Source organism: Meriones unguiculatus, chromosome 12, assembly GCF_030254825.1.
Source record: "Meriones unguiculatus strain TT.TT164.6M chromosome 12, Bangor_MerUng_6.1, whole genome shotgun sequence".
NCBI classification, from domain to species: domain Eukaryota; kingdom Metazoa; phylum Chordata; class Mammalia; order Rodentia; family Muridae; genus Meriones; species Meriones unguiculatus.
Genome location: NC_083360.1, coordinates 910,042 through 937,634, shown reverse-complemented (window position 1 = coordinate 937,634; position 27,593 = coordinate 910,042). Strand labels below are relative to the sequence as shown.

At 50.3% G+C, this 27,593-nt stretch overlaps 1 protein-coding gene across 2 annotated transcripts; it reads left to right on the top strand.

Annotated features, from left to right (window-relative positions):
* Positions 1 to 379: 379 nt before the first annotated feature.
* On the top strand, positions 380 to 27,556 carry Klf3 (KLF transcription factor 3). Of its 2 annotated transcripts, none has more exons than XM_021640660.2 (6): positions 380 to 741; positions 13,238 to 13,333; positions 16,758 to 17,241; positions 17,818 to 17,968; positions 22,136 to 22,296; positions 23,981 to 27,556. In XM_021640660.2, the coding sequence occupies exons 2-6, from the start codon at positions 13,277 to 13,279 to the stop codon at positions 24,160 to 24,162; spliced, it is 1,035 nt and encodes a 344-aa protein (XP_021496335.1). In that variant the 5' UTR covers positions 380 to 741; positions 13,238 to 13,276; the 3' UTR covers positions 24,163 to 27,556. The 2 variants fall into 2 exon arrangements, with proteins under 2 accessions (XP_021496335.1, XP_021496336.1); XM_021640661.2 differs by lacking the exon at positions 380 to 741 and adding an exon at positions 9,231 to 9,249.
* Positions 27,557 to 27,593: the final 37 nt, after the last annotated feature.

The window sequence follows — 27,593 nt, the reverse complement described above, 5'->3', positions numbered from 1 at the left end:
TCCCGGGGCCGCCCTCCGCCCGGCAGGGACCGCCCCGCCCCGCAGCCCTCCGCTGCGCGCCCGGGCCGAGCCGCGCCCGCCTCCCCCGCCTCCCCCCGGGGACCGGGCCCAGCGCGGCGGCGGCCCGGATGGCAGGGCGGGGCGCGGGGCGGGGCGCGCCGGGCGGAGGCCCCGGGCGGAGGCCGGGCGGGGGCCGCCACGCCCAGCCCCGGGGCCGCGCCGCCTCGCGGGACAGGTCAGGCGGCGGGGCGGCGCCCGGCTCCGGGGAATAATGAGTGTCTGTCAGGCCAGCCCCGGGCGGCGGGGCGGGGCGCGCGGGGGCGGCGGGGCGGGGCAGGGCGCGGGGCGCGCTCGCCCGCGACTCGCCGACCCCTCCGGCGGCCGCCTCCGCCCCGCTGGGTGGGGCCCCTCCCCGCCCGGGCGGCCCCCGCCCTGACCCTCCCACCCCGGTTCCCGGCCTCTACTTACCCCGCCGGCCCCGGGGAGGCCCGCAGAGCGAGCGGCGCCGGCGTCATGTGACTGCCCGGAGTTGGTGCCAAGGAGCCAGAGGGGAGCCGGGAGCCGAGCCGCGCGGAGCCGCGGCCCGAGCGCAGCGCGAGCGCCCGTCGAGCCGGCCCCGCCCGCGCGCCCGTGCGCCGCGGCCCCGTCCGCGCCGCCGCCGGGCCCGGAGCGCCTGACCCGCCCGCCCGCCCGCCCGCCCGCGGGGTCCCGGCCGCTGCGCTCGGCACCGCTCTCGGCAGAGTAAGTCCCCGCGCCCTCACCTTGCCGTCCTGCGCCCCGCCGTGCGCCGCAGCCGCTCGCTTCTCTCTCTCTTCCCCCTTTTGGAGAAAGCAGGGCGCGGAGACCGGGTCCGGGTGCAGCGAGGGCGCCTGCGGACTTGGGAAAGTGCATCGGGGGCGCGGGGGAGGGGACGGCGGGCGGGATCGTGGGGAGGGCGCCGGGTGGGGTGCGAGCCCGCGGCGGGGCTCACCTGTGTGGTCCCCGGCCCCCCGCTCCCGGCTCCCTTCCGAGCCCCCGGCGCGCCCCGGTGCGGCCGCCTTGGAGGGAGCCAGGTAGCGGCGAGGCCGCGCCGTTCGCCCGCCCGCGCCCCCAGCCGCCTCCCGCCCCAGCTAACTTGGAGCCCAGCCTCCGTCGCCCCCGGCGAGAAACTTGGGGGCGACTGGGACTGAGGGAGCATCCCCCTCTCGGTCCTGGCTCATTTGGGTGGTAGGGGAAGGTGGGGGCAGGGGAGGGAAGGAGCCACCGAGGTTTAGAGAGTCGGCCTTTGCTTGGGGACGTGGAGAGAACCTGCCGCAGTGCCTGGAGCCAAGGATTGCAGTGTGGCTAACTGGAGGGCGCCTTCGGTGTTGGGAACCGGAGCCGCGTGGGGGCCACCGGACTGGGGTGTGAACCAGGACCCGAGGGACCCGCCTAACATTTTAGGGTGGCTAGCTTGGAGGTGGCAGATAAGAGTTGTAATTGTCATATCCATGTCTCTGGCAGATAGCAGAATACCTAGGGTACAATAGTACTAGCTGCATTTAAATGAGACTTTGAATAATTCAGGTTAAATGGACACTGGAAATTGTTCACCTTGTATTTCTTCGAAATAAACACTATACATGGAGTCACTGAGACTTTCTTCTAAGAATTTGTTTTTTCCTCTGATATTGTCCAAGATACTTGATTCTCAATAGAGTGGTGTATGGCAGAAAGTATGTATTGGTGTTCTGAACACACTCAGATTTGCTATCTCGTTAGTAAACAAAGTTGAGCACGGGCCAGTTGTGACGATGTGGGAGTCTGCATAAATTGACGAAAATTTTTTAATGAGAGAATTCTGCTTGCATGGTAACTTGCCCTCCAGGGAAGGGGGGGTATGTAACATAAACATCTTGATAATTTTTGCAAGTTAGCGGTGTTTTTGAAGAAAGCCCTCAGAGTTATTCCTTGGCTTGGACGTGCCTGCTAACCTAAGGCTGTTAATAGAAGCCCGAGAGAAGATGTTTGATTAATTGAAACCCCCTAGAGAAAAGCAGTTTTCTCATCCGTGGGCAAACAGCCCGTGAAGGTGCAACTGTGGCCGGCCGACAGGGAGAGGACAAGTGGAAGAGTAGAGATCTGAGAATAACAGAGAAGTAGCTGCTTGGGTCGCAGACCCTGTGCAATAGAAAACTACAGAGCCGTGAAGAAAGCTATTGTCTCTTCGCTGCAAAGTTTCTATATTAAAATCCTATCCTGTTGCCATGGGCACAGCGATGCCTCCCCTCCCCTTCTTTTTTCTTTTTAACCTGTAGTTCTGTCTACATACCAGTCCTTAAATCTGATAATGGAAAACCGAGTTGAGTTAGACCATCTTGGCTAACAGTGTAAAGAAAAACACCAGGGATGGGACTTGAAATGGACCCTAAGGATATCTAAAGGAAAATAGTCACTGCTGGGCTATCTGGTAGAAATTAGTGCTGCAGCTTATGGATTTCACATCAGCTTTGGAGTAAAAACCACATCCCCCCAAAAGGTGAATTTCAGGATTTACATGGAGAACCAGTGAGTAGCTGTCTCACTGCATTTGAAAAAATGAGATTTTCATGTGGCCACATAGCCAGTGTCTGCCCGAATGTAGCTGTGGCCAAAGGAAGCTTAACTTGGTCCAGCTTTGGTTCTGGGGGGTAACCCAGTGGGAACCTGGATTCCTCAGCTTTGCAGGGTCGCTAGCTCCAGTCATCCCAACACAGAGGTTGGTCAGGGCTAGGGGCTGCCAGACCTGGCTGCCAGGGACAAAGAAATGAGGGAGGCTGGCACTGGGTGATTTGGAAGGTCGCAGCCTGCGGATGATAAAATCACATGTGCACTCGGGACGCTTGTGTGTGGCGGCTCCTGTTTGTAAATAGGGCAGGTCCCTTGTATAAAGCCGGTGTTATTATTCACACCCCTAGAACAAACACCTCCACCCGCTGTCGTCTTAAAAACTCCAGCTGCTCATGAATATAGGGTCAGGAAGGGCCGGCTAAATGTTTCTCTGTGCTCTCTCTCCAGCACTGCCGGGCTGTTTCCTGTTCTTTGTTTCAAGGCTGGGGTTTGCGTCATACATTCCAAGTGGCATATGTGTGCTCTTTCCTGTTTCAGGCTGTTTTCTGGTCGATCAGTAGCCTAAACCAGGCCATGGTCCCTGCCCCTAAACTCATGTCCCCACCCGGGGAGTTATCATGTCTCTACACTGTGATTGCTTAAGATGCCTGTTATGTCATAATGAGAAGGCAGTTAACCTTTTTACACACACCCTCTGCTCCACTGCTCTTAGGGGAAAATCAATACTTTTTGCCTTTTTAAAGCACATCCTACCGTCAGGGTATGATGTTAGGGAATTTCATGAGCACACTGACAAATCTAAAGGAAGTTGTTTCTGCAGTTGTCCTGTGAGATGGGTAGAGCCGTTGTTTTGAGATAGGCATATTGCCCTGACGCTGTCTAGATCAGGATTAACACCTGAGTTAAAGGGCCAGCATTATGCAAAAGCTGTGGTCCACCCTCGTTCATTTTCACTCAGGCTGCCCAGCAGGCCCAGGGGCTGGGGAATTTAAATAGTCTTGGCCACCTGGACTGAGCTGGGAAGTCGTTCTTGTTTTGAAGGAGAAATCTCTAGAAATATTATTCAAGCAAAGCATGACCTGTATCAAGAAAAAAAAAATCCCAGAGTTGTTTTTTGTTTTGTTTTGTTTTTTAGCAATAAAGACTAAACCAGCAGAATAATATTTTTAAGGACAAAGACTTTACTATATCCTAGAGTTGGTTTCTAGCCCATTTTAAGAATAAAAATCTTAAGTAAAAGCAGAGCTGATTGGTCTTCTTTAATGATAGTTGGGAAAATGGTAATGTTCTGTTTTGAAAACAGATGCTTGCCCTCATAATATCAGTTTTTCAGTCTTTCACTTGTGGCTTGATCAGTCTGGATAAACAGTTTAAGACCTACTGTAATAAAGTTTTTATTTTCTCTTTGCTCCTGAGAAAGTTTTAAAAGGAAGGGTTGGGGTGGGGAATTTTATGTGTCTTTTTCAAACTTACTTGGGGATTTTCTTTAAAACCTAAAAGAATGATCTACAGTTGTGCCTAATGGACTTAATTCAAGAGATGATAGAGCACAAATCAGGCCTGGACTGCCAGAATTGAGAATGGCTGGTTGCCTTTAAATCGCCCATCCCGCTACAGTTACAAAAGGAAGATAAATGATGTGAAGTGAAATAAATATTCCATTTGCCTCATGTATGAAAGTTACTAAGGCCACATAATTGACTAGTGATAATCATCCTTGAAAAATCGTGAGGAGTCTTAGAAATTCCCAGTGGTGGTTTTGTGTGTGTGTGTGTTTTTTTTTTTTTTTTTTTTTTTTTTTTTCTCCCTTGGAACAAAGCAACTTGAAATATTAAGCTGACTTGTAGAACAAGAGACCTTTAAGCTGAAGTTCATAAGTCATTCAAATTGAAATAGTTTTTAACTCAGTTCCAAAGTTGGTAACAGCTCTGGATTGGTTAGACCATGTTGATGAGGCTTTCTCCAGATCACTCTTTCTGCTTGGGTGGGGACAGGGAGGTGGCTAATAGAATTGATTAGATAGAGTCTACCAGAAGTGCTGCGAGCTTTTAAATGCTGGGTTACATTGTTAGGGAAGTTGGATCATTTGGTAGTTGCTATAATTATAGGCCATGGAACGATGGTTTCATCTCTTTACCATATAACTCATCATGCTTAATTTAGCTTCATTGTGTCCAGGTTCTTGCCTTTCCTTCTATTTCCAAATCCACACTTTTGCTGTAAATAATGGTGACCTTCCTCCTCAGGATTTCTTGCTGGTCTTATACCATTTGCATTTCTTTAAAAGAGATATAAGCAACGTTCTTCAAATAGTAGGAATTACATGGAAATTGGGCTTCTTCCTGAAGTGGCCAGTTATCCTTGATCCTAGCTTATATGGGGAGAGAAATCTCTAGAATCTTCCGAGCAGGCACCACCTGGTTTGCTAAGAGGTTTTCTCAGCCGGGCCTCTGAGAGTGAGCTGGAGAAGAGCAGGCTGGTGTGCAGTGTTCTCATTTCAGGCCCTGGCTGTCCAGACCTTGCTTCTCATCTTAGGCGGTCACGCCAGAGCTCAAAGACAGGAAACCAGACAGAGTCTGCCCTGATAAGGGAGAGTATTGTCTAAAGGAGGTAGCCCTGCTCCCCCTCACCCCACCCCAAACGCTCCTTCCTTGAAAGTAGGAAGAGAAACACTGAGCTTGTAGAGATTCGGGACTGGAGGTGTTTCCTCCCAGAGCACAGAGAAAGTCTATACGCATCTCAGCTGTCTCCATCACACCAGCTGTGCATCAGTTAAAGAACTGTTCCCTGTGCCTTGCTCTCCGTGTTTGTAGTAAAGTTCTTTGGCAAAACTGGTTTCTGAAGGTTTTTGAAACTCACTTCTATTGTGTTGGCAGGCTGAATACATTTTCATTTCCCCAACTAATTATTAGCGGGGGCAGGGGTGGTGGATGGAGATAGAACAGCAACTGACAAACAGCAAGTTTCTGTCCGTCCATGCACTCTGTCCAACCCCAATTTCCAGAAAAGGGGTACCCAAGAGGGAAACCCTCCCAGGAGAGCCGTCTAGTTCAGCCTAGTATGAGACATGCTCCAGGTGCCATTCTTTGAAGGTTTAGGGGATCATACCAGTGGGGTGATGGCTCCTAGCTAGCGGCAGCCCCCATCATGGAGCCCGGCCCAATCTGGGCAGGAGAGAGGGAAGGTAGTTGTTGTATCCACCCTGGAGAGCAGCCTGGGGTTGCCTCCTGTGGCCTCTGCCATTCTTCCCAAGAACTGCGTTGTTGGAGTCCTTTTCCCTATGCTTTATACCCGGCACCTTCAAATCTTTGCTCTTGATTAGCTACATGGATTTCCTGTTCCGCCTCTGCAAGCGGGAGCTTCGGTGTCTGCCGACCCCCTGAAAGGTTCGCATTTTAGGCATGCTGGCTTCGCCGGCCTCACACCCGTGCTCATCCCAGATTCCCGCCCGTGTTTACCCCACCATGAGAAGCGTAGTCTGGCACCCGTACGTGCGTTCATCTCCCAGGCATTTACTGGGCACGTAGTCATTAGTGGTAATCTCACGTTAGGTGCAATCATCATCTGAGTTGTGCCACAGGATGGAGTGGAGCTGCACCGAGTGATCTAACCTGAAAAGGCGTTTTGAAATCTTAATTGATGTTGGAACCTCCCCACAGCCTGCTTACCATGGACCAGTGTGCGCGCCACACCCTCGTACTGGGGAGTGACCCCTGGGTGAGGTGATTTCACCCGAAAATGGCTCCTCCACCCAGGCTCTGCAGATCAGAAAAGCTCTGGTCTGCAAACAGGCACACTTTGGTTCTTGGCCGGAGCTCCATGAGTGTGGACCAGGCACTTTGCTTCTTCCGCTGTTTCCTCATTTCTAAAATGGGGAGGGAGACTTGACCCCTCCACCTTTGTACAGTTACCATGAGGATTTCCGTATTTACTCGGGTAAAGCTGCCAATTTCAGCAGTTTTATGGGCCGGTTACAGGTGCATTGGCTAGCAAGAATAATAACCTAACTCGGGACCTTCAGAAAACGTGTCTTTTGATCTTGGGTCCAGATAGGCTTGGAAAGAAGGGCAGGCAGCCAGCACCAGTTGGAAGGGGTTAAAAATCATTCCTGTTGGCCACTGTGGGATTGTCTGAGTTCACAGAGGTCAACTATCCCACTCTTACGAGTGTGTGGGGCGCTTGAGTACTGTGCCAAGTTGCCAGCCTTGAAGCTGGTGAATGTGGGTTCAAATCCTGGCTCTCCAGCTGTGTCAACAGGGCAGGTTGCAAAGCCTCGCCCTTTAAATATGCTCATTTGTGAAATGACAAGGCAGTTCCCACTCAGGGCTTGAGAGGACACATGAGTAAAGAACAGGACATTCGTCACAGGTGGTGGCCAGCAGGACAGATGCATCTCACAACCTTTGTTTTCATTGGTGAACAAGTGTCTTCTGTTGTTTTTGAGACAGGGTCTCTCTGTGTAGCCCAGGCTGGTGTCAGGTTTGTAGCCATTCTGTCCATTCCTCCTGAGACCAGCATGAACCACCACACCAGGCAGAAATTCTATTAGAAAAAAGAAAGAAAGGAAGCCTCCTGCCCCACCAAACCCATCACCTACACGGCCTCCTCTATCCCTTTTCTCTCTTACTGTTCTATTTTAGGTTTTCGGAGCCTCTGACACTAGGCTTATTTAAAAGGCCTCCATGGGTGGGTGAGAAAAGTGTTCTGAAAAGGACAGTGGGAAGGGCTCCAAAGACTGGCTAGGTAAGGGTGGGGGCGGTCACTTTTTCAAAGAAGTTTTGATCACTAATTTCCCGCAGAGCTGGGCCCTCCCTCAGCCTCGGAGCCGGCTTAGGAACTTTTCAGGTACGCTCAGGAGATGGCTGCAGCTTCCCAGCTTGTAATTATTAGGGGGCATTGCCTGTTTCGAGGTCAGCCCCTTGGGCCTAGCATAGAAACATCTTTTGTTTTCATTCTCCCTTGGAAGTGGGGAGAGAGGCTTCTGGAGTGGGGGGTACCTCCCGGGCCCCTTCGGTGGGTGTAGAAGGTACACCCAGCTTGTCTACGTAGGAAGAGGCCAACCTGGGTGTAGTAGGGAGCAGTCAGCTGGCCACGTAGGGTAGGGAGGGCCTTGAGCAGGTCTTTGAAGAATTAGAAGGATTTAGATAAGCCGGAAGGGGAGGGGGCATTCCACACTGTTGCCCCGGCATCGATGGGCCAAAAATGAACAAAAGCTTGGTTGGGGAGGGGAGGCAGGGCGGCTCGGAGAGCCTGGGGTGGTTAGGAAACTGCTAACAGGGAAGGCAGCACAGCCCCGCCCTGGCAAGCTCCCGGCTCCCTGGGAGGAGGGACGGGTGTCAGGGGGGCTGGGCAGCACCGCCGGGTCGAGGCCTCCAGCCAGCGGGGCAGGCGTGAGGACCTGGCCCCTGTGGCAGCGGTGGAAATGGAGAGCAGGGGTGGGGCAGGCCTCACAGATGACCTTAGGTTTCCATGGTGAAAGAGCAGAAAATAAGGCAAATGGGAGGTAGGGAGGGGCAGCCTCGTAGAGCAGGCGCTGGGAGGAGAGGGGGAGGGGACGGAGGGTTTGGGCTGGAACCGTGTTGCCCAGCAGTGGTTGCAAGGGCTTTCGGGTTTGTGTTTACTCTTAAAGGGGAGGGTGGCTCGCTCCCGCCCCCCACCGCCGCCCAGCTCAGGATGAAGGTGCGGTCCTGAGGTAAACTTCTGTGAGACCTCGTGCACGGGGAATCGCGACACCCTGACAGTTCTTTCTGGTTATTTTTAAGGTTCCAGCCATCCTTGTTGGGGTGGAATTTCCAGGAACTGGCTGCAGCCCGGAGCCAGTCAGGTCCCTCCCAGCCTTCCCACTCCCTGCAGGGTGGGGCCCCATGGGTGGAGGCCCAGCAGGGTGGAGTGAGGTGGGTCTCCTGCGGTGGGGAGGGCACCTAGTGAGCCAGGCAGATGAGAGGCCATGTGGCCTCACCAAGCCCTTCCGGATTTGATTATATAACACCTCCGAGGAGTCCTGGTGAAGGCTTAGGCGAGGCCTTTGGAGCTGTGTACACAGCAGGATTAAGAAATTGTGGGTAGTTTTCAATTCATCTTGGGTTGCTTGCCCTTAAAACTATAACACAGAATTGTGAAGCGTAAAGGACGAAAACAAATATGTAACTCAAGCACTAACCAGGTGCCCTTGAATGTGAGAGTTGGCCTGGAGGGTAGTGTGTTTATGCAGGTTTCCACAGCCCTGCCCCTGCTGTCAGGGCCTAGCTCGAAGTCTTGGAGGGCCTCCTCTCCCTAGTTACCTTTCCACCTGTCCTTATTTACATGCGAAATCAATTGCTTCACTTGGCCTTTCCGAAGTACAGGGTGTGGGCAGAGTCTTATCTGAAGCCCTGTCCTGTTTGGACAAGTTGGACTCGCCCTGGCAACCCTCCATGGGGTGGAGCCCATGGGTGGAGGCAGAAAAGTAAAATTGGATGGCTTGTTCACCGAGCGGAGAGGGCGGACTGTTTGCTTATTGGATCATTCTATCCCATCTGAATTAACTTCTCTCCCTTTTTACAAAACACATTATAATGCAAAGATAATTTATGAGAGGCAAAGACTTGGAAATACCCCGCGGAATTCTTTTCAGATCAACAGTGCAAGAGTGAGGTGGGTGAAAAAATCCCTGGGCGGTGTGAAAACTGGACACCCTTCCAGGTAGGTGCGGCCGGCTGTGCTGGGCTCCGAAGCCTGAGGCTTAGGGCGCCTGCCCTTCTGTGCTTCTGGTCCGGCTGCTGGGTAGCACTCCTCGTGGTACCCACTGGGAGCACGCAGAGTTGGCTACCTAAGCGTGAAGAAAGCTTTCTCTGAGAAAGGAAGTTCAGCTACAGGCACCGTGCTTGCCCTCCTGGCCCTGATACACAGCACAGGTTTTTACAAGAGTAAGGATGGGGCCAGTAACATCCTTACTTCTCTTCTGAACATTCAGACACTCAGGAGAATGGGCACTTGCCGATTAGTGCCTGGTTGTCTAATGGTTCTGTTCTCTGCACACCTGGCAGGAGCCTTTGCGGGAAGCAGGTAGTTGGGACAAGCCTAGGGGTCGGGCTGGGAGAAGAGATTGTCAGGCAGGTCTTGCTTTGTGTCATTTCTAGAAGTTTCTAATATAATACAACAGTTTTGCGAGTTGATAGAAATTTGACCCTTGATTTGATAATCTGCAGCCAGAAGCAGAAGGGGAGGGGCCTCAGTTCCTGTAGGACCATCGCTTTTAAGTGAAAATTTGGCTTTATAGGACCTTCCCACAAAATGACTGAGTTGTTTCAATTTGGGAAAATTATTTGGGTAAAAGTAATTTTCCTATATTGCTGTCTTTTTAAAGTGCCTCAGCAACTTAGTTTTAAAAGCAAAATTAGGGTTTTGTGTTTTGTTGTTGTTGTTGTTTTGTTTTGTATTGTTTTTTGTCCCCATGCCATTGCTTAATTCAGAATGAGAGTGCTAAGCTAAATAGAACTGATGTAAATGTGTATTTGATTGGAAAACAGAAGAGAAACACCACATTTGAGGCTTTCTCATCTCTGTGATGCCCACATAAAGTGGTTAATAGGATTCCTCAGCTTGGTTAAAACCCACAAGGTTTTAAAGACCCTGAGGCTGGCACACTCCTTTCTCTGCCAGCTCCAATGCCTGTTGTAGTGCGCCACCTACTGGCTCTCTTTAGGATTGCTGCCAGCGTGGAAAAAAGACTGTGCGAGCGCGGGTGGGTTTAAAAATGAATGCGTGTGGTGGTTTGCGTTTGTCATTCCAGCACTTGGGAGGCAGAGGCAGGTGGAGCTCCGGCTCAGCCGAGGCTATAAGGTGATACCCTGTCTCAATAGAAGGAAAACAGACTTAGAAAAAGATAGTATCTGCAGAGCTCAGCACTGTCTCTAGGTGACAGTGGCCGTCAGGTTAAAGCTGATCCCAGCTCTTAGCTTACTTCTTAGTTATCTGGGCGGTGCTTCGTGGTGCTGGAGTCATTCCTTCCTGACTTCAGTGTTAACTCAGCTCAGGTGTGAAGGCTTGCACACAGGGCCTTGACTCTGCAGAGACTTGCCCCTGGCCCTTCAGCAGAAGGCGCACAGCCTAAAGCGCGTGGCCGGGGCGGTTGGTACGGAGCAGCTCTTGCAGGTGTGCAGCAGGCCCCGTGGTGTGTTGCTGTGCTCCATGTCTGCCTGTCCTTTCCATCGGCCTTCTCCATGGTCCTCCCTAAACCATACGCGATAACCGGAAACCCATCACACGGTGTGTGAAGCCAGCCCCTGCCCCCAACTCTGCTGTGAGCCCAGACTGCCCTGGAGCTTGTGGGATAGCCCCTGCCTCATCTTCACCCCTGGTGCTGAGGTGAAGGTGTAGACTGCCACACCTGCCTTCCTCTTGACTGCTCCAAGCGTTCATCTTGCTTTAGATACTGCTTCAGGGTTTGAAACCAGTGCATCCAGCTGTGTGTGGGTGTGGGTGTGATGTACCACATGAATCTAGTTCTGTGTGTGTGTGTGTGTGTGTGTGTGTGTGTGTATGTGTATGCATGCATTCCATACCACATACCCAGAAACATCTGTTGAGGTGAATAGAGGGAAAAGGATCCTAAAACTTGAGGATGGATGTGTGAGTGGTGTTGCCTTGGGGCGGGGCCAGGCTGTAGTCTGAGGCCTCAAAGCCAGGTCTCTTTCCTTCCACGCCTGGGAATGTGGGAGCCAGGATAACCGCCATGTGAGATCGATTCTGAGGTGAACTCCACTTAAAAGCTGAGCTGTTGGTGGGAAGCTGCTGAACCACACTGACCTTATCAAGGAAGTAGAAGGTGGCAGCCAGCTTTATGGTCCCTAGCAATACCAGGAGGTGCACCTTCTTCGGCCATGGACGGACCCGCCCTCCCCCCATGTGTATGTAGCTACTCAATTAGGACTCGTTATTAGATGCCAAGACACAAAAGGTTTCCTTTCTAATGAGATCAGCCCTTTTCTTTTTTCCAATGTCAGTTTGCTTTTGCTAGGATACCTAAGAGGGTACTGACACCGTGGACTTGAGCAGCCTAGTGTCACATTGTATTTAAAGATTGTTCTACATCCTAGGGTACGGGATAGTTCATTGTGAAGTCAGGGCCTTGTGTTGGTGGGTGAGATGTACGTGTTGCCGTGAAGAATCAAAAGATGTTCTGTTGAGGTATGTGAAGATGTCTCGGTGTAAAGGCTGGAGTGCATGCACGTTAGACTGCCGTCATGGGTTTGGCTGGGCGGCGTGTCTGCCATACTGAGGCAGAACCGCAAACTCCAGACCCTGGAGCTGACTTTGAAGACTTTGTTTTTATTTGACAGTGGGTGTCTGTGGGTGTGCACAGGTGAGTGCAGGTGCCCGTGGAGGCCAAGAGAGGGCGCTGGTTCCCTCCAGCTGCAGGTATAGGTGCCTGTGAGCCACCCGACCTGCTAGGAGCCAAACTATAGGCTGATGCAGGAGCTGTGTGTGTTCTCAGCCACGGAGCTGTCTCTGCAGGGTTTTCAGTTTTTGAGGCAGGACCTTGCTGTAGCCCAGGCTGGCCTGTGGTAGTCCTGCTCCCTGGAGCTTGAGGCTGCAGACACGCCACTTTCTCAGGAGAAATGTGCTCGCCAGATCTGCCACCTGAGCCACGGTGACCTGGGAGGACGTGGCTTGAGTCAAGTCGCTAAGTGTGAGAACCAAGCAGGGATGTCCGGGTCTGGTGCAGTTGTGTGGCGTCTGTCTAACAGCTGTGCAGCAGATAGTGAGAGCAGAGCAGAGCAGAGTAGGATGGCTCAAGGTGGGCATTGCCTCACGTTAGAGTGACAACAAGCTAAAATAGAAAACATGTCAGAAAACCGTGTGTGTGTGAGAGAGAGACCGAGAGCAGAGGTCAGCTTGTTCCTGTGCTGTGTGGCTCTGGGAGACTTACCTGAGGGGGTCAGGCTTAACAGCAGACACACTCGCCCACTGAGCTGTCTCATTGGCCCTTGTTTCTAATGAAAGGCAACAATTTTGAGGTGGGGGTTCAAGATAGGGTTTCTCTGTGTAGCCCTGGCTTTCCTAGACTCACTTTGTAGACCAGGCTGGCCTTAAACTCACAGAGATTCCCCTGCCTCTGCCTCCTGGATTAAAGGCATGCACCACCATGCCCGGAGAAAAGTGACGATTTAAACTGATCTTCTCACAGAGCAGCGTGGTTTGATGGTTTGAGTCCATTTTGGTTTGGAAAAGAAGCATTTTCAGTATAGAATGGAGTGACCGTTCAGGTGCTGAGCAATGTGTGTATTACACCCCCACTTTAAAAGGGTTTGAAGCAGGTGTCTATGGTGGCTGCTGCTGGGTTTCTTCTTCCCTCAGTTTTCTGTGATGGGCATGGGGGGAGCTTCTGCGGAGCTCCCCAGCAACGCCACACAAGGTTTCCTGCCAGAAGAGGCCATACATACTGTCCCAGAAATGGCAGGGTTTGTGGAATTGAGTTAGAAATGCCGCTTTTCATGTAGTCGTGCCTGTGATGCCTGGTTTCATGTATGAGAAAGGACATCTTTCGCAGGAGGTGAGGGAAACGATCCTAGCCATTCTGGAGATGAGAGAGAAGGTGGACTGGATCAAAGAAGGAGGGAAAGTGGATGTTTTGTTTTAGCTTATGTGACCTCAACATTAAGACCAGGTGTGCTGTTTTGTTCCCTAGGCCAAGCATCAGAACACCCTAGAAGGCTTAACTGAAAGAATGCTCATGTTTGACCCAGTCCCTGTCAAGCAAGAGGCCATGGACCCTGTCTCAGTGGTAAGTTCCCCCAGACTGAACAGCTCTTCTAACTGATGGCATTGTGTATCAGTTGTTTCTACAGTGCTTCTTGTTTGACAGGCGTCTGACAGGTGGCGTTTCTCAAAGCCCCCAGTAACAGACGAGGTGACACTATCCATCCTTGGGTAGTGTCCATCATTCCCACACCCCTGGGTAGGGTCAACTACGGCTGACCTGTTCACAGTGAAAGGAAGTTCAGAGAAGTATGTGTAAAATATGCTGAGGATGAAGTAATTTAAAAATAAAATAAAAGGTATTGACAGAAGCCGTATGGGGCTGTGGCTCTGTGAGGTGACCGAGGGGAAGCCAGCTGGAGAAGGGACTTGGCAGTGAGACTAGAATCGTATTTCGTTTGGAAGAGTGGGTGCTGGGTGGGAATTCCATCCGTGGTCTTTTTCTAAGCTCCGTGTGCTGAGTTGCCCCCTCTTGCGGGCCAGGCCATAGCGCTGCTGGGCCACTGGGGGATCAGTCCAGGTGTTGGTGAAGGCCCAGTTGTATGGCATGGGGATGAGACACAGGTGAGAAAGTGTCCAAGTCCTCAGAGCAGGAGCAGCTTAGACACGAGGATGTGGCTTAGTGGGCCTGACTAATGGGGCAGCGCTCCCAGGCTGTCTTGCTCTGTTCTTCCATGGGATTGGAAAATATTCACAAAGGGGGAAAAATCTTGGCCTGGATGTCTGTATGAAGGTTGGGAATGAATATGAATATGAAGGTTTGCAAAATCAGATCATCCTTAAGCACTGGCTATGGAAGTTCCTGCCAGAAATACTTCGACAAGACAGCGTCACCCAGGGTGCTTGGGACTCAGTCACTGTGGCTCTTACTAAGCTGGTGAGGTCTTTATTATCGCTGTAAGGAAGAGTTAGGGGAGAGCATTTTAAGGAAAGAATGTTTATATTCTAGCTCAGTAGCTAGGTGGTGTACTGTCACATGCATGGAGGTAATAATTGAACCTTTAAAATTATATTCATCAAAAACTAGAGGCTTTTTTCTAAGGGAGCAGTTCTCAACCCGTGGGTCTCAACCCCTTTGAGGGTCCCATATCAGATACCCGCATTATGAGATATTTACATGACAGTCTATAACAGTAGCAAAATTACAGTTACGAAGTAGCAATGAAATAATTTTATGGCTGGCATTCGAAAAGAAAACAAACTGAAGGAAAAAAATTGAAAATACTTTTTAATCTTTCCCTAAATTCCCTTTGAAGTTCTCTCCTCTTTTTCTTTTCTGGTGAATCTTGTTACCCAGCAGAGAATTATTTAAAACCAGTCCTTTCCCCAGCTCTGTCCCAACAGAGCCCTGGGTGGTTTCCCGGGCTGGGTGGACAGAGAGCCTTCTGTTTGCCTCAGAACATTGGCTGAGCCCTGAGCAAGTGCTTAGGATCAGCCACACCTCTGCCTTCCTGTGGCCAGAGCCACCTGTGGCCTGCGGCTGGCCTAGCCTGCCACAGACGCCTGGTTCATCAGCGGAACAGATCCGAGTCAGTTGTCCCGCCCACTCACTGACCTCTTGTGGGGGAACTCTCCAAAGCTGTTTGTAATAAAATACTAGCCTGGAAACTCACTGTGTAAAGTGACAGTGAGACTTGTAGGAGCGTGTGTGTCCCCACCCGCATCTCCTCAAGAATAACAAGTATCGGCATCGCCCCGGCCTTGCTGGGAGCGAGGGCCTGCAGAAAGCAGGTTGGTTGGCCCCAGACAGCCTTGGGGAGCTTAGGAAGCTCCCACCTCACCCTCAGGCGCAAGCAGCAGTCAGCAAGGGTGGACGCTCCGATTCCGGGGCACATTCCAGCAGGAGAAGAGAGGACGTTGGGGGACCTCTGTCCGCACCTGTCAGTGGTGGGGAGTTTTCTGTTCAACGCTTGCCTCCAGTGTGTTGTTTGGTACCAGCTGAGCCACACCTACCTTAGAAGATAGGAGTGGTCTAGGCCAGGGGGAGTGGCTTGGTGGAGGTCACATCCCGAGTCACACCTGAGGTGCACGCCAGATGGTGCCAGCCGCTGCAGGAGGCTCCGCCCAAGGGGTAAACAGAAACCCCCTTAGAGGGGATCCCTGGACTTCCCAGTGAGCCGATACTCCTCCCTACACTCAGCGTGGACTGTACAGTAGACGTGCAGGCCAAATTGAGGACAGGGACACCATTTGTGCTAAGCGTGTACAAACATGCGGAGTGTGCACTCACCTCAACTTGATGCGGGCCCTTGCTTGCTTTCTTGATGACTTTGGAAACCCTGAGGATACTGTTCAGTTCGCAAATCCCCCAGGTCCTGCCTGGGTTCCCACTTGTCTTAAATTGATGCCACGGATAGGAAACCTAGCAGTGACAGCGTGGAATCGTGTCCTGGTTCTGCTCCCTGCTCAGCCGCCAGGAGCTGTGGGCCTTCAAATCTAGGTCAGTGGGAGGTCTCAGAGCAGGGCTGAAAATGAGGAGATGCTGCACCGTGAGGAAACATTTCACGGAGGCCTGCCTCCCACCAGAGCTGCGTCCCATGGAGAGTTAGAGTGTGTGAACTGTCTCCCTGGAGGTCTCCTTGTGCCTAATGCCTCGATTCCTAAGTGAGCCTCGTTCTTCTTTAATGATGCCTATTTTAATTAAATTTATGCTGCTGTATGAATTGGGCCACTTGCCTTTATTACTACTTGCATAGTTATTACCAGTTCTAGAGAAAGATAGAGCTGGTGAGCTGGCACAGACCAATACTTGGGAGGCAGATACAGGAGGATTGCTACATGTTCAAAGACTGCCTATAGCGTTAGATCCTGTCTCAAAAAAAAAGAAAGAAAAAATTTAAATAAATGAGGAGAGTGGGGCTGTCACTGTTCAAGCCTCCATCCCTAGCTGGAAGCTGGTGCCAGATCCCTGTGACTTGTACTTTCTGGTTTTATTCCTTTCCGTATTTCTGCAGGGTAGCGGTAGTCTTGTTTGTTTGTTTTCTCACCTGTCTGCTGATCTTTTACTCTTAATCACTGTCATTTAGGGCTTTGCTAGAAAGGTGACAGACGGACCTTGCCATCTCAGGCTGATGCTCACTTGGTCATTCTGTGTCCCTGACAGTTGCCTAGCCAGCCTTGACAGTGCACCAGCCTTGGGTGCTGTGTGACCTTAGAGAAGCCGTGTTTGGCGTCTCACAGCCCAAGGTGTAGAGCCCCAGCATGAAGGGCTGGAAGGGACTCGGGCCAATGCAGAGCGTCATGAATTGAGTTGTAATGATTACCTAGGTACTCAGTACCACCTCGACTAGGTTCTCCCCATCCCAGAGCGAGTAAGCCCGGTTACCTCAATTTCTAGCATTTGCTAAACCATCTCTCTTTACCATAGCTTTTGGGGATCATGTACCTCTAGATGTAAAGTACACTTTTTTTTTTAACACTTTTCCTTCTTTTTTTCTCATTTCTGCCAGTCCTACCCATCGAATTACATAGAATCGATGAAGCCCAACAAATATGGGGTCATTTATTCCACACCATTACCTGACAAGTTCTTCCAGACCCCGGAAGGCCTTACCCACGGGATACAGATGGAGCCAGTGGACCTCACTGTGAACAAGCGGGGCTCCCCGCCCTCTGCGGGCAGCTCTCCTTCCTCCCTGAAATTCCCATCTCACCGGAGGGCGTCCCCTGGCCTGAGCATGCCCTCCTCCAGCCCGCCCATTAAGAAGTACTCACCGCCTTCTCCCGGCGTGCAGCCCTTCGGAGTGCCGCTGTCCATGCCGCCCGTGATGGCAGCCGCGCTGTCCAGACATGGGATCCGGAGCCCAGGCATCCTCCCAGTCATCCAGCCTGTCGTGGTCCAGCCTGTCCCATTTATGTACGCCAGCCACCTCCAGCAGCCACTCATGGTCTCCTTGTCAGAAGAGATAGACAATTCAAACGGCAGCATGCAAGGTAAATTCTGCTGTGCTCCTGAATCGCCACCGGCTCTGTAGACAGCTTTCCCGCCAGGAGTCTGGGGTGGACGTGAGGCAGAGCTGTTACATCCTCCAAAGGACCGCTGGCCTGGGCTGGCCTGGGCTGGCCTGGCCCGACCTGGCCCGGCCTGGCCCGGGCAGTTCACTGCTATTTCTGTTTTTGTTTTGAAGTGTTGATATTAGGGAGAGTGTCCAATAATTAGTTACTTTCACAGCATATTTTATGCTGTGATTTGACTGACAAGGTCCTGAGCACAAAAGAGACTTAAGTACTTTCCGATCATGCTGCTAATGGCTCTTAAAGGCCACCATAGACGGGAACTATGGGAACAGCCAGACTTTGTAACAAAGAGTCATCTTGTAGTGCAGGGTCCTCTTGTCTGCTTCAAAAAAGTGAGGGTCACTCGAAAATTGAGTCCTGCTGTAACCCTGGCCCATGAGGAAGAAAAAATGTGCATACAAAAATGTAGTAGCTAGAAGCCGCGCAGTGAGCCTTCAAAAGCTGGAATTGACGCACTGTGTGTAGAATAACTTGTCTATTTTTATTTTTTAGTACCCGTAATTGAATCATACGAGAAGCCCATACTACAGAAAAAAATTAAAATAGAACCTGGAATTGAACCACAGAGGACAGACTATTACCCTGAAGAAATGTCACCCCCTTTAATGAACTCAGTGTCCCCCCCGCAAGCACTGTTGCAAGAGTAAGTATACTTAGGCGTACCTGGTCGTTTCCGTAGCGGCGCGCACCTGGAATAAAAGCATGGAAGTGTGAGACATGGAATGTGCTGTGGATGACCAGGGATGTCCCTGTGCCCTGTGGCGCCCCAGGTGGCCCCTCAGTAACGGACGGTCTGCAGAAGCAGCACGGGCCCCGTCTACTACGGTTGTGTCAACTTTCATGAAGATTTGATTGATGGTAGCGCCAGCCTGAATCACGTTACCAAACAGAACCCACCCCTTCCCCACGGTTGTCACCTCTAATGCAGTGTAGCGTGTCTGTAACTGAAAACACCTTTAGTAAAGCCTCAGGCCAGCAGCAGTGCTGGCCGCAGAATGTTCCTGTGCAGCTCCAAGAACTCATCGCCCCAGAGGGAAGTCCTTCCGTTGAGCCTTTAACGGCAGCTGCCCACGGAGCTCCCCCTCACTGCGGAGCTGCGGTGCGGTGGGAGGGTGCTCTGCCTTGGCCAGCATCTGAGCCTGTGCCTGGCCAGGATGGCCTCACGTAGTCACGGCGCACGTGGGTTGACCACCAGGGTGAGCGGGCCCGGAGAAGGTGGCTCTGAGCCAGGTGCTGTGCTCCAGCGGGCCTGGGACCCTGAGCCAAGCCTATCCTCACTGGCCACATCCTCTGCCGATGTTTCTATCATAGTTTCTCTTGTACTGTCTCCATGCTACAGTGCTCCTGCACTGGGCCCAGCGGACAGCCCGGCCACAGCCACTGCGGCCATTGCCCCCACAGGGTCCCTCCCATCATCCTCCTCCACACCGCCCTTTTGGTAAATGTTTTGCCACCCTCTCCTGTCTTCCCCTCTCCCCTCTTGTCACAGAACTGGACAGTGGAGTGTGAGTTCTCTGGCTTTACAGAAGCTGTCTGTGGTGACTTCACTCTACTGCAGTCAGCCTCATCTCTGGTGTGTGTGGCTTTCCCAGTGGCGCATGTGTGACCTTACCACAGCTCTGTTTGGTCTAGATGATGGCGTACGTGTGTCCTCATATACAGCTCCTAATGGGTAAAGAAAGGAGGCACTTATTCCCAGCCACAGCATCAGGCAAGGAAGATATCTTGGAGGCCTGCACTCATTTTTCAGAGTTGCATAGTACTCCCCCTAAAAGTTCAGTTGTAGGTTATTTTTGTCTGTGTTTGTTTAAGGCAGGGTCTTGGCATGCAGCGCAGGCTCACCTCGTATTTATGACCCACCTGCCTTGACCAACTCCAGAGCACCAGGGTTGCAAGCATGAGTCACAATGCCCATCTCCAAGTGGTTCAAATGAATTATTTTATCCAGAGCAAATGCAGAACTGACGAGCCAGGATGGGGGTTAAGGTACCCTAATACACCCACAGTCCCACTCTTGACCCAGGGGACCTGCTTTGAGCTCCTGAGTCCCTCTTAGTGTTCTCCCTGTGTGGCAAATTGGTGGCAGAGAGCTAATCTTACGCTATAAATTAAAATGTGAGCCATTACAGAAGAACCTGTGGAAGCAGTCTCATTTAAATACTGCCTAAGGGAAATACTGTTTCCAGCTAGGAGTGCCTGCAGGGTCATCAGGCATGTAAGCCAGCCTGGGCTGTATGAGACCTGATCTCAGAAGTGTGTGTGTGTGTGTGTGTGTGTGTGTGTGTGTATTTTTCTTTTCCTGTTTCAAGCCATATTCCTTTAGTGGGCTCACTGCTAGAGGCTTTTAAATGCTTAATGAGTAATGTACTTTTTAATGCTGATCTAAGATGCATTTTTCTCCTAAAAAACAAAACAAAAAAAACCCTGTAGATTAGCCACAGTGGAACATGCACTCTGGGTGATTCTCTCGCAGATGGGATTAAGTCATGTCTTGGAGTGGGCCCAGTTGCAGCCCACATAGGACACATTAGCCAGGAAAGAATCACGTGAAGCCAAGTGCCTAGAACATTGCAGTGAAGCTGCCCCCAGCAACACTAGCCTTTGAAACCCTGCTGCCTGGGCGTGGGCCTCACAGCTTGGGAGCCCATTTGCTCAATCCACAACTACAGCTTACGGGTCATTTTTAAATGCATTCAAAAGTATAGAAAAAAATGCCATTCCGTATGTATTTATTTACCTTTGTGAGGCTGCGTTTAGAACCGTGAGCACACAGACTTAGGAAGGGCTGATTTAAGTCAAAGCCAGTGTCTGGTACACAGTAGCTACTCTGGTAGTATGGTCCCCAGTGATCTCTTTAAAAATGAGGAGTGGAAAGGCCACAGACTGAGATTCCCAGGACCCTTAGAGCCACCCTGCCTTCAGCCAGCGCCACCCTGCCCCAGCAGACATTAGCGAGCATGGCTTTGAAACATCCAGAGAACTTCACTTGGGACTGGACAGCTTTGAGGGGACAGCTCTGACTGGGGTGCTGGTGCTTTCCCTGCGGTTCTCTGAGTAGCCCCTGGCAGTGGCCTTCCCGCCCCGTTAACACCCTCACCTCACAGCGAAGGGGGGCAGAGAGGCCGTCAGGGACAGCGCTGACACGGAGAAAGGCAGTCATAATTACCACGCTGAAATGATTTCGATTCTCAGCCCACAGCTCCCAGTTGCTGGGCAAGATTTCTAAAGCCATTTGGCATGAATTCTGCCTGTGTCCTGGACGCACAGGCCACAGGATCTTCCCTAGCCCTTCCCCAAAGAAAAAAAGAGACCTAACTTGTTAGTGAAGGATTTTAAGTGACTAATCCAGCCCCAATTTAACAAGAAAAGCACAAATAAACCTTATTCTCCCTTTTTTTCCAATTAAAAAACACACGCACACACATGCATGTATGATGGCAGTTCTAGTCTCCTGGCCACGCCCCTGCCGCTTCATGGTCACTTTTCTGTGTCTGTGAATCTGACTTTGTCTGTCTGTACTCGCAGGTGGCAGGGTAAGGTTTTTTTGAGCTTCAAAATCTTTTTTTCTGTTTTTGTTTTTGTTTTTTTTCAAGACAGCGTTTCTCTGTGTAGCCCTGGTTGTACTGGGCTCACTTTGTAGACCAGGCTGGCCTAGAACGCACAGAGATCCTCCTGCCCCTGCCTCCCTGGGTGCTGGGGTCACAGTGCTACCGGACCTGGGTAGCTTCAGATTTGTTATTGCAGGCTCTTTTTAATGCCCCAAATTTCATTTCTGTTAATCTCAGAAATGAGAAATTACCCTTATCAAGTTCTTCTCACCCTTTTGCTTTGTCTCTAATCTGCTCCCACATGGAAAATATTTGTGCATTGTTTAGAATGTTTCAGGACTCAGAGGCTGACGTTGAAGAGCAGCTCCTTTCCTCTCGGAGGCCAGCTCCGCACGCTTGCATTGCTAAGTAATTACCCCTGAGACAGGGAAGGAGCAAAGGAGTTCTTCAGTGACTTGGTAGTTAGCAGGGAAGGTTCCCAGAATGCCACACCTTTCCCCACCGGCCCTGGCTTTCACTCAGCTTCCTTCTGTGATGGAACTAGCTTACAGTGATGGTGCATGGGTGTGGCTTAAGAACCCTGGGACCCGACAGGTTGAGCTAGGGAGGGCCTCCCTCATGCAAGAGCCACAGTGGCCCTGAAAGATCGTGCTAAGACAGCAACGGCAGACTTTCCTTTTCCAAGAGCCGCCTTCTGAGAACTGAATGTGAGTCCGCCATCGCTACAGAGACGTTGAGAGAAAGGGTGGAACATAGGTCTGTGAGCACTGTGTTTGCCTGAGAAGTCGGGATTTGGCTGTTTGCATTTTTCCTTAGAGAAAAGTGAAGAGCAGCCGGCCTGCGGGAAAGCTGGTGCCCTGCAGGAGCACGGCCAGGGGCGCCTGCAGAGCCCTTCCCGGCACGCGGCACCTCCGGCACCTGCCTGCTGTCGTTACTTATCTCCGTGTCTGTCTCCCCCTAGACTGTGAGCTCCTCGAGGGCAGGAACCCTGTTTTTATTCATCTTTGTGTCCCGGTGCCAAGCACGGTGCCTGGCTCATGGTAGGTGCTCGCTACGTGTTTGTTGAATGACTATTGCTTCTCGGGTTGAACAGCTAATTCTTTTTATTATTATTATTATTACTCTTATTTTGTTGTGGTTGTTGTTGTTGGGGGTTTTTGTTTGTTTCTGCCCGATGTTGTAAATGCTTTTTTACTTTTAGTAGACCGGAGGAAGGAAAGCACCCTCACTCAATGTTTTCCGTTTAACCTTGGCTTTGATAGGAACCACCCTTCGGTCATAGTTCAGCCGGGAAAGAGACCTCTCCCTGTGGAGTCCCCGGATGCCCAGAGGAAGCGGAGGATACACAGATGTGACTATGAGGGCTGCAACAAAGTCTACACTAAGAGCTCACACCTGAAAGCGCACAGGAGGACTCACACAGGTGGGAGAGGTGGCCGTGGGAGAGGAGAGGTGTGCAGGGCTGGGCGGAGCTTGGGCACCCCCCACCACCACCACTGTCTGTCTTTTCAAATGGCTAGAATTCCTATGCCCTTATCTACCGTAGCTCTTCCAGGCCATGCTCCATCTTGGCCAGGGTGGAGCCTGGAACCAGCTGCCAGGTCATCATTCTCTCAGGAGGAAAATGTGCGTTACCCCCGTGCCCCTGAGGGCCTGCTAGAAAGGCAACCTAGGAGTCACACAGACATTTCCAGGGTCTGCTGGGACCTGTGCTTCCGTTGTGTGGTCGGGCCCTTCAGCAGGCAGGGCAGCCTAACAGTGAGGGGCTGGATGGCCTTTGTCTAGAGCTCAGAATGGCATCGTTCCGAGTTCAGTTATTCTTATTAGGGAGGAGTCACAGAGAAGAATCTGGGATTCAGTACAGAAAAGTAGCAGTAGTTTTCACTGAATCCTGAAGAGGAGGAGGAGCAGCAGCTGCAGGGAAGGGGTATGGGAGGGAACAGCTGTGACAGGTCAGCCCAGAGGTCAGCTGCTGGGCACGGCGGACCCAGGGCTGGAGCCTCACATGGTCCAGCCTAAAATTAAAGCGTAGTGAGTCTTTGGGTTCGGACAAAGGTGTGTACGGGCTGAAGGTACAGCACAGAAACCGCAGTACTTATGCCAAGGATTCTAGGGACAAGGATCGCTAAACAGGGACTATTTGTTATAGGCCCGGTGTCCCTTGCTGACACACGGTAGCCTGTTGGGATATGTTTCGCATAAGCATAGTGAGGTATCTTGAGGATAAGGCGAGTCCAAGCACAAGTTGTTTATGTATGCTTTCTACACCACCTGAAGGGAGCTGTAGTTATAAATCATTTTTCTAACTCTGAGCATTGACATGATGCCAGAAAGAGAACATCTGTTGCTATGGGCGGGTCCAGGGGTCGCGACCTGAAGGTCGAGAACCGCTGCTCTTTTACCGCGTTCTGGATGCTGTATTCGGGGTGGCCAGTCTGTATTACCGACCTACTGCAGCAAGCTCACCGCAAAGCACTGTTATCTGTGAGGGTCTTCATACTGGCTCTCACCGGCATTTCCCACAGGCTGCTTCTGTTCCTCATCTGTGAGTGATGGTTAGCCTGCAGGAAGGGGTGTGGAGGCCTGGTTTCTGACTGGCAGAGGGAACTTCTGCTTTTAGAGCTGAGGGGCTCGAAGCACTGGATTTGGCACCACTGTCAGGCAATAGATAAGACAGCAGGCTGTTGAATTCTCCAACAGGTATTTTGGTTGATAGGGACTTTAGAGTTTTAGAGAGCTGTGGGAAAGCATAAGAAAAACCCACAGGCTTTGAGCAGGCTTATGAGGTGCACGGGACTCAGCGTACCGAAGGACATAAGGCCTGCAGAGCTGCGTCCCTCAGAACCGCCCCTGCTTTAAGAGCTCGTTAGATCCTAGCCCTCGTTTCCTTCCTTCAGTTTTCTGTGGAGAGTGTGTTTGTCTCACGCTTTTCCTATAGCGGTTTTTTCAGCACTGTTGTAAGTCACACCATGTTAAGTGTGTGTTATCTCAAAAGTTGTATCTTCCAAGGGCATTAGTTTAAAAAAAGAAAGTTTTTTGTTTGTTTGTTTGTTTGTTTTTAATTAGCAACAACAAAACCAGTTCAACTCTTTTCTTTATTTTTGCAGGAGAAAAGCCCTACAAATGCACCTGGGAAGGCTGCACGTGGAAGTTTGCCCGGTCCGATGAGCTAACAAGACATTTCCGAAAGCACACTGGAATCAAACCTTTCCAGTGTCCAGACTGTGACCGAAGCTTCTCCCGCTCCGACCACCTTGCCCTGCACAGGAAGCGCCACATGCTGGTCTGAACGCCTGGCCTCCGCCCAGTGTGGCTCCCACTCCTCCTGGCTCTGTCTCTCTCTGCTCCTCCTGCCCGTTATCTAACTCATTTTTTATATGTACATCTTAATTTCGATTCAGCTGGTCTGAATCTCTGAATTTATATCATCAGGACTTCCGTGTGGTCAGTAGTTGATACTCCAGCCCTCCCTCTCCTTACCACGGGTCAGACCTAAAGAATGTGAACACTTTTCTGGGGATGCTAAGCAGACCCTCCTTACAGATACGTTTAATGTAACGAGAACAAGGGAACGCGTAAACAAGAACGACCAATTTGCCGGGTTCTCCACGTATTCCTCAAAGAATGTCAGAGTAAATGTATTAGAGACGCAGTGTCCAGCCTGCTAGTCCTTGCCAGACACCTTCGTACCTCTGCCACACTTTGTGTTTGACCACACAAAGAATTCGGTCCTTTCACAGAGGCGCAGGCTGAGCCCACCCCGTCCACCATCGCCCCTCCCACCGCTCACTCGGCCTGGATTACCAACTCGCCTAAATCAAGCCCTTTTCTGTGTCCCCAGTAGTGTGGGGAAGAAGCAGAAGATGCTGAGAATGGAGGAGGAAGTCGGCAGTTTCTGGCTAGGACCCTCTGGGCCGTTACCATTAGCTGCCGCCAATCTTAATGTCCATCCCCAGCAGAACTCGGCTGCGCACACCTTGCTGCCAGGCTGGATTCGGAGCGGGTGTTCGGTGCCGCCACCTCCGTTCCTGCAGGATCCGTCATTGTGGATCACGAAGCCCTGAGCATAAGGAGTCCACAAAAAATATTTTCCCGTTAATGTAAAAACAAACAAACACAATGGTCTCTTTTCCCCCCAACCCTTTTTTTTTTTTCAAACAGGAAAACCTTGAGTGGTACTTATATTCCCATGTCCAATTAGTCGCGTAGCTTTCATATGGAGCCTTTCTGTTGTGAGCTGTATGGTGCCAAGCCAGCTGTCACTGTGTCCATGACACAGCAGAAGAGAGCAGCCACTAAACTTGAGGGAAGTCATTCAACCTGACCTGAGTGACACCATCTGTAAATATACCTAGTGTGAAGCACATAGATCTTTATTTTGGTGACAGGTTTTTGAAAAACTAGAGAAAACCACAATTCAGGGATTTATATATGTAGCTTGAAGATTCCCACATGTCTGCAGGAGCTAGCAATTTCCTGTCGCTACTATGTATCCTGTTAGGACAAACTAAAAACAATGACTCGAGTCGATGTTGCAGATAAGTAGCACCATTTTGGGGATGGGGGAGGGTTTTGTTGTTTCTGTTTTTCAAAAGCAGGCTTTTGAACACCATAGTCTAATGGCCAACTAAAACAATTCACACGTAGAAATGCCATAGCTTATAAGTTGGGAAAAATGGGCACGATGGTTGGTTATGGTTGCGGGTGGCCTTTTATCCCCTCAGGAAGGATGGAGGAGAAGGGGGGAGGACCCTGAAAGCAACACAGCCTTACCTGGAAGAACACCTACGTGATGTTCTTGACGTCAGTGAGGGGGTTGGCACCGGAGGCTGCGCCCGAGCAGGGCCTTCTGATGGCACAGTGTTCACAGTTGCTCTTGGGAGGCCCTGCTGAGCGCTGAGAACCAGCTGAGGGGAAATGTGGGTGAAAACTGTAAAGACATGTTATGGCACTTGGGTTCCTTTTTTTTTTTTTCTTTGTGAGCTCTCAAAGCATGCTCATTTGGGCTCTTGCTTTTCTCTTTGCAACTATGACATGGATTGAGGAGTGGAAGGTCTCTGGGAAAAGCAGGGTCTCCGTTGTCAGGGTTCCGTTGCCTTCATGCCAGCGCCGCCGTGGCTTGTAATGGTTCTTCTGCGGTGCACTGAAGAATCCAGTTTGGTTTTTTGTTGTTTCAGTTGGTGTGTTCCAACCCAGTAAGAAGGGGGGAGGGTACAAGGAAGGACAGAATTAGCTTTGCTTCCGCTTCACACCAGGGTATGGTTAATAGCTTCATGACGTGTTAAATATGACATTTAAATTTTGTTCAAAAGTCCATATTATGTTACTCTTTAGCTTGCTTAGATCATGTTAACAGTTCAGTCAGAAAGATCCATTTTAACTCTGAAAGAAAAGTAACCCAGAGAAGCCATTCTCTGTTCCCATGCTGGTCTGATATACTTTTAGTTAATTGGCCTTTGCCAAATTTCCTTTGTATACATATATATATACATATATGTATGTATTTGTATTTTACTATGATAGTTAAGAAATTTAGTTTCTTAGTTTTTCTTTTTGTTTTGTTTATAGCTGGGTTTTTTTTTTTTTTTTGGTTTTTGTTTGTTTGTGGAAGATACAAGATGCGATGCCATGCTATGTTCCTTCAGTGGTGATTCAGTTGCAGTAAATTGAGAACAGGCTATAAAAATGAAGTCAGCAGCATGTAAATTGTTACGGAGTTCATTCAGTTACTGCTCAAGTGTCATCTTGCGGAAATCCGAATCTTGTGTCTGAGTTTTACACAGGAAGGTACGTCGTTAAGTGGGCATTTAGCACCCTGAAGTCACTTGGTTGGAGACTGTCTGTGGCACAGCTTTGCTCAGCTAGGACGCTGAGGACACAGATGGTGCCAGAGCCTTGGAACAGAATTGCAGGGGAATGATGTGTCTATGTGTTTATTAAACACCCGCCTGACTGCCAGTATTGCACTAATGTGGAATTGGAGAGACTAGCTGATACTGTAATCTGCACAGCATTCCGTAGATTGTTGGAGAGACAATCTCAGAGATCAAAGGTTTTAAAGTGATTTGGTTTGAAACTAGAATTATTTTGAAGGAATGGCTAACGTACATGAAGTCACAGGAGGTTTTTTTATTCTCTTCTTGGTCAAGGTTAACAGTTTTTAAATGATTGCAAATTCACTTAAGTAATACATTTACAAAGCCATCTTACATGCATTAAACGAGGGCTACAATGTGTTTCACAAATACTAGCACTTTTTTTTCCTGTTCTGTATGTAATGTTAGAGGGTCAGAATAATCTTTCTGCTTAGCATCTCTTAAACCCTACCTGCAAGCATAGCAGGGTTATTGCATTTACAGTACTTTAATACTTGTATAAACTATGCAGAAATTTTTAATAAAGTGTAATATATTTTATAAGCTAATAAGACTGAATGGGTAAAGGTTTTTAGCATGCATTAGTATACTTGCAAATACTGAAACATTTTGGTAATCTTTCTTACTAAAGATGTGAATGTTTAATGTACCTTCTCTGTTTCTACCCTGTAGTCCAATGGGAATTCAGTAATGACATTTTGTCATGTCAAACTGTGAACATAAATTTGTACTGTACAGTCCTCATATACTATATACAGTATGCAATATCTGTATTATATACTTGTTAATAAAACCATATGAATATTACGCATGATCATGTGATTCCTATAGGCAATGATCAGTA

What these genes read in the sequence shown, in the direction of transcription:
- Klf3 (XM_021640660.2), top strand. Translation starts at nt 13,277, where the DNA reads ATGCTCATGTTTGACCCAGTCCCTGTCAAGCAAGAGGCCATGGACCCT. An exon ending in TTCAAACGGCAGCATGCAAG is followed by an intron (nt 17,242 to 17,817) that starts GTAAATTCTGCT and finishes TTTATTTTTTAG; the next exon opens with TACCCGTAATTGAATCATAC. An exon ending in GCACAGGAGGACTCACACAG is followed by an intron (nt 22,297 to 23,980) that starts GTGGGAGAGGTG and finishes TTATTTTTGCAG; the next exon opens with GAGAAAAGCCCTACAAATGC.